This window comes from Cebus imitator, unplaced genomic scaffold (genome assembly GCF_001604975.1).
Source record: "Cebus imitator isolate Cc_AM_T3 unplaced genomic scaffold, Cebus_imitator-1.0 Scaffold42, whole genome shotgun sequence".
Classification (NCBI taxonomy): domain Eukaryota; kingdom Metazoa; phylum Chordata; class Mammalia; order Primates; family Cebidae; genus Cebus; species Cebus imitator.
This window is the reverse complement of record NW_016107357.1, coordinates 15,755,777-15,761,116: the sequence shown is the minus strand read 5'-3', so window position 1 is coordinate 15,761,116 and position 5,340 is coordinate 15,755,777. Positions and strand designations below refer to the sequence as shown.

Sequence of the window (5,340 nt, the reverse complement as noted above, 5' to 3'; positions counted from 1 at the left end):
AGACGGGGTTTCACCATGTTGACCAGGATGGTCTCGATCTTTTGACCTCGTGATCCACCTGCCTCGGCCTCCCAAAGTGCTGGGATTACAGGCGTGAGCCACCGCGCCCGGCCTAAAAATTTTTTAAAAATTACATCCTTATGGTTATATTTGGTTCCTTGTGACCTATATTTTTGTAAACACATGTGACTTTTGTTTTATAAGGTTTCTTATTTTTTCGAAATTAAGTCTGGTTGTGTCACCCAGGCTGGAGTGCATTGTTGCAGTCTCAGTTCACTGCAACCTCTGCCCTCCAGGTGCAAGCAATTCTTCTACCTAAGCCTTCCAAGTAACTGGGACTACAGGCGCACGCCTCCATGCCCAGCTAATTTTTTGTATTTTAGTAGAGATGAGGTTTCACCATGTTAACCAGGCTGGTCTTGAACTCCTGAGCTCAGGCAATCTGCCCACCTCGGCCTCCCAAAGTGCTAGGATTACCAGCGTGCCATAAATTTTTTTTTTCTTCTTTTTATAACTTATAGTCAGGCACAATAATCTAGAATAATGGGAGAGAACTATATCGTCAGCTATGACTATAATCTGGCTTTGCCTGTTAAATAAATAATCAGTTTCTGGGAATGGTAGAAAAAGGAATCTAAGTAACTTTTTTTTTGAGACAGAGTCTCGCTCTGTTGCTGAGGCTGCAGTGCAGTGGTGCAATCTCGGATCACTGCAGTCTTCACCTCCTAGGTTCAAGCAGTTGTCCTGCCTCAGTCTCCCAAGTAGCTGGGACTATAGGCCCCCACCACTACACCCGGCTAATTTTTGTGATTTTAGCAGAGACAGGGTTGCACCATGTTGGCCAGGCTTTTCTGACCTCAAGTAATCCTACCCACCATGGCCTCCCAAAGTGCTGGGATTACAGGTGTGAGCCATCGAGCCTGGCTGAGGAATCAAAGCAATTTTGATTTTGTATTTCTCACTAATTAATGTACATCTTTAACCACATGGCTCCAGTAGTTTTATTTGAGGAATATGTGGTAATTATATCCATCACTTGGTTTTTTGGCACTGTAAATAGTTGTCTTCTCTTTGCCCTTATTCAGTAATATGCTATGTAGATTAGTTAAAATCATCAAGATTTTTTGGTTTATAGTTTATTGCCATATAGTGTAAAATGAGAATAATTGTGTCTAATTTTAGTTTAAGCTAATTGTTACCATAGTTTTAATTAAAGTTTAACTGAAAATGTAAAAATTATATATGGTCAATTTTCAGTTGTTATATGTTTATTTGAATGGCTCTACTATTAATACCGTTTGATAATTGTTGCATAAAATATTACATGGTTTTCTGTATTAAAGGTTTTTACTAGAGAAGCTTAATTTTCATTTAAAAGAACAAAACTACTCTTATTTATTTGAACTTAAGTAATCTTTTAATGGTAGCAGTTTTGCCATCTATAAAATGACTTCCTAATTGCATAGGATGGATAGGATTAAACATATTGCTACATTTAAAAACACTTAACACAATTTCTGGTATATAGCAAACAATAAATGTCAGTGGTATTGGCACAGTAGTTTTTATTTCTTTATCATGTTTAATACTTTTTGAGAAAACAATTGTCTTAATTTCTTCAGTTCACATAGCTTATGGTCTGTTTCCAGCCTTTGAACAGGCACTTGAATTTCACAAAGGTAGAACTATTCCTGCTAACTGGAAGACTGAATTGAAAGAAGATAGCTCTAGCAGTGAAGCAGAGGAAGAAGAAGAGGAGGAAGATGATGAAAAGGAAAAGGAGGATAATAGCAGTGAAGAAGAGGTATGTGAAAACAGTTGATTCCTTTTAAAATTATAAGTAACAGTTGGGTTTCCCTTATGGGTTAGGATTTGTCACTAAGTCATTAATCACAGTATTTTTAGTGTGAGAAATATTTCATAATAAATTTGTATTTGTGGTACTCATAATCAGGTAGTTTACTTGGTTACTTTAAAATAGATGTGTGATCTTATGAAATTAAAAATATTAAGTCTGATTGTCCTAATAACCTCAAAAGATGTCTTAATCTTGCCATGCTTTTGGTTTATGAGATGATTAAGAAAGTACACCCCTAGGCCAGGCATGGTGGCTCATGCCCATAATCCCAGCACTTTGGGAGGCCAAGGCAGGCGGATTGCTTGAGCTCTGGAGATGAAGACCAGACTGGCTAACACAGTGAAACCCCATCTCAAGAAAAATAAAAATAAATAGCAGGGCATGTCAGTGCACATCTGTAGTCCCAGCTACTGAGGAGGCTGTGTTAGGAGGATGGCCTGAGCCCTGGAGGTGGAGGTTGCAATGAGCTGTGAATTTACCACTGTCTTCCATCCTAAGTGACAGAGTAAGACCCTGTCTTAGAGAAAAAAAAAAAAAGAACCCACCTACCTAATACATTAAAATGCTTTTCATTACCATGTAGACAGTTGTCACTTCATGAAATGTTTACATCTCCATATTTTATCGATTTACCCAGAAAAGTATAAAATATAATACTTAAAAGAAAAATCTGGCTGGCTGTGGTGGCTCATGCCTGTAATCCCAGCACTTTGGGAGGCCAAGGCAGGCAGATCATGAGGTCAGGAGTTCAAGACCAGCCTGGCCAACATGTTGAAATCTGTCTCTACTAAAAATACAAAACAACTAGCCGGGCATGGTGGTGGGTACCTGTAACCCCAGCTACTCAGGAGGCTGAGGCAGGAGAATTCACTTGAACCCGGGAGGCTTCAAGTGAAGCAGAGGTTGTGGTAAGCCGAGATCGTGCCATTGCACTCCAGCCCGGGTGACAGTGCGAGACTCCATCTTAAAGAAAAATCAGCACAAGAGTAAAGATTAATATCTCTTCAAGTCAGAGAATCTTGAATCATTTTATCTGATACAAGGGAGTAGATAGTTCTAATTAGATCATAAATAAGACATCTGAATTTATATGGATCAAAGAGCTCAAATTTTAAATTTTATTGTAACTGGTGCTTTAGGTCTGGCAGTGACAGGGTACTCTTTAATGCTCTTTAACGGTTTGCTAAACAGCTTCGTAAAAGCTACTTTTACTTTGTAAAAGTGAGTGGTGCAGACAGTGAAAGCTACTATATTTGACTATGAAATGAAATTTATTTAATGTGTTTAGTAAATTTTTCAGTATGTAATATTTTAGATAAGTAATGAAATTCTGCCTTTTAACTGTAGTAAACTATTAATGAAATGAGATTGTTTGGTAGGTTACATTTTAGGGTATAGTGATCTGTAATGATAGTGTGTAATGTAGAAATTTCTCCGCTTCAGTCTTCTCCCTGACTGGTTTCTTTTTAAATTGCTAAAATGTGCAATCATTCCCTTGCTGCAAAAAACTTCCCGAGTAGCTTTTTGTCACTGTAAAAGTCAAACTTCAATATAGAATCTCCTTTATAGTACAATTCCTGCCTCGATTTTTTCTCATCACTTCCCTTTCTATGCCCTCTATAGCAATATCAAATTATATGTTTTGTTGCTACTCACCTTTGCATATACTAGTGCCTCTGTAGGCACCACCTTTTTCTTCTCCTCCTTCCTTAGTCAGCATCGCACATTCCTATTCAGTTTTCAGAACCCTACTTACATTGCTATCTCTGTAAAGAGAAACCTGTGAACCATTGTCTCTCTCCTATCAGAAAAGCATCACTTGGTTTGCTAGTCTAAACTACTACTGTTCCTGACTAGGCATGGTGGCTCACGCCTGTAATCCCAGCACTTTGGGAGGCCGAGGCAGGTGGATCACCTGAGGTCAGGAGTTTGAGACCAGCCTGACCAACATGTTGAAACCCCATCTCTACTAGAAATACAAAAATTAGCTGGGCATGGTGGCGTACGCCTGTAATCGAGAATCGCTTGACCGGAAGGTGGAGGTTGCAGTGAGCTGAGATTGTACCGCTGCACTCCAGCCTGGGCGACAGAGCAAGACTGTCTCAAAAACAACAACAACAACAACAACAAAACAAAACTACTACCGCTTCTTATACATATTTTCGTTATTTATACACACACTTGTACGCGTGCACACACACACACACACACACACATGCATATTTCTTTATATTTATTGTCTGTTTTTCCTCCCCACAAATCTGTAAGTTCCTTAAAGTTGGGAATGCTGTCTTTGTTCATATTCATACTTAAAGTGTCTGTCATAGTGTGTAAAATACAACAAATGATCAATAGCTACCAAACCTTTTGGTACTTAGATTAGCGTTTTCGCAAAAGCAGATATGCAGTACAGCTTAACATTTTCTTGAGTTAAATACAAGCTTACCTTAAACATTTTTGGAATAGTAGTAAGTTGGGCTGTTTATTAAATATTGTACCGTGGGAACATTTACGATACCATCTAAAAAATAGATGTCCTTAGATTTTTATTTGACCACCTTACCAAAACCTGAATGTGTAGAATGTGTTTAAATTGAGAAATACAGATTTCATTAGCAAATTAATGGTTGTCATTTATTTTTCTCTGCCCAGTTAGAAAACCTAATAGTTTATCAACATGGGCTTTTAAAAAAAATTACCTTTCTTTGTTGTACTAGCTTTTAAAATAAAAAGGCGATCTCACTAAAGCAGTGGCATTAGGCACATGATTTTCCAAATTAAAAAATGCTATGTTTTGATTTATTTAGATTACCAGTTGAATATCCTAACTTTTACTATTAGAAATATGTATATTTAAGCCAGAGTAACTGTAGAGCCTACCTGTGTATTTGGAATCATTTTCTCTGCAGTTACTCCTAATCATATTCTGTAATGGCAGGCTCCATAGCTTATTTTTCTTTTATTTGATTCAGCACCTAGCATAGTGCCTACACTTACAGGTGCTCATTGTTTGTTGAATGGATGAAAGTCATTGAATTGGTGAGTTCCTCAATCTTACCTACTACCCTGCTCCTTGCAGGTTGCTTCAGGACCAGCTCCCTACTGCCACAGCCCTTGGCCACAGCAGCAAGAAGCTAGTCCCTCCCTTGTAATTGATAAATCGGGGAACTATTTTATTACTTGAAGATTTCCCTAAGTCTGAATCTTCAGGTATTGTAGATCAAGTTTGTTCCCCACTTTACTGATTATATAAGCTTGAGTATGTACAGTGGGGCTGTACATAATGAAGGATACTTGTAGTTACAACTAATGGGACCCATACTTGTATAGTCCCTGGAAGAGCAATAATAGAGTTAGTTTTGATGTTCAACCCTGACCCAATTTTACATAAGTGAGAGTAGGTCTTCTTGAGCCTGTGACCCTGATTTGAAAAATAGATCTCACATATGATTAAAAAAAAAAAATACACGATGAAAAATCTT

General features: G+C 37.9%; 1 protein-coding gene across 7 annotated transcripts in view; it reads left to right on the top strand.

The window, feature by feature from the left end:
- The window catches only part of ARID4B (AT-rich interaction domain 4B), a 178,010-nt gene that overhangs the window by 105,200 nt on the left and 67,470 nt on the right, over positions 1-5,340 (top strand). For all 7 annotated transcript variants that reach the window (XR_001824541.2, XM_037737795.1, XM_017526574.2 and 4 more), the window contains exon 11: positions 1,650-1,804. Coding sequence is in view for 6 of the 7 variants with exons in the window: in XM_037737795.1 (XP_037593723.1) it covers positions 1,650-1,804 (155 nt within the window). In the remaining variant the exon portion in view is untranslated. The remainder of the gene's footprint in view (positions 1-1,649; positions 1,805-5,340) is intronic.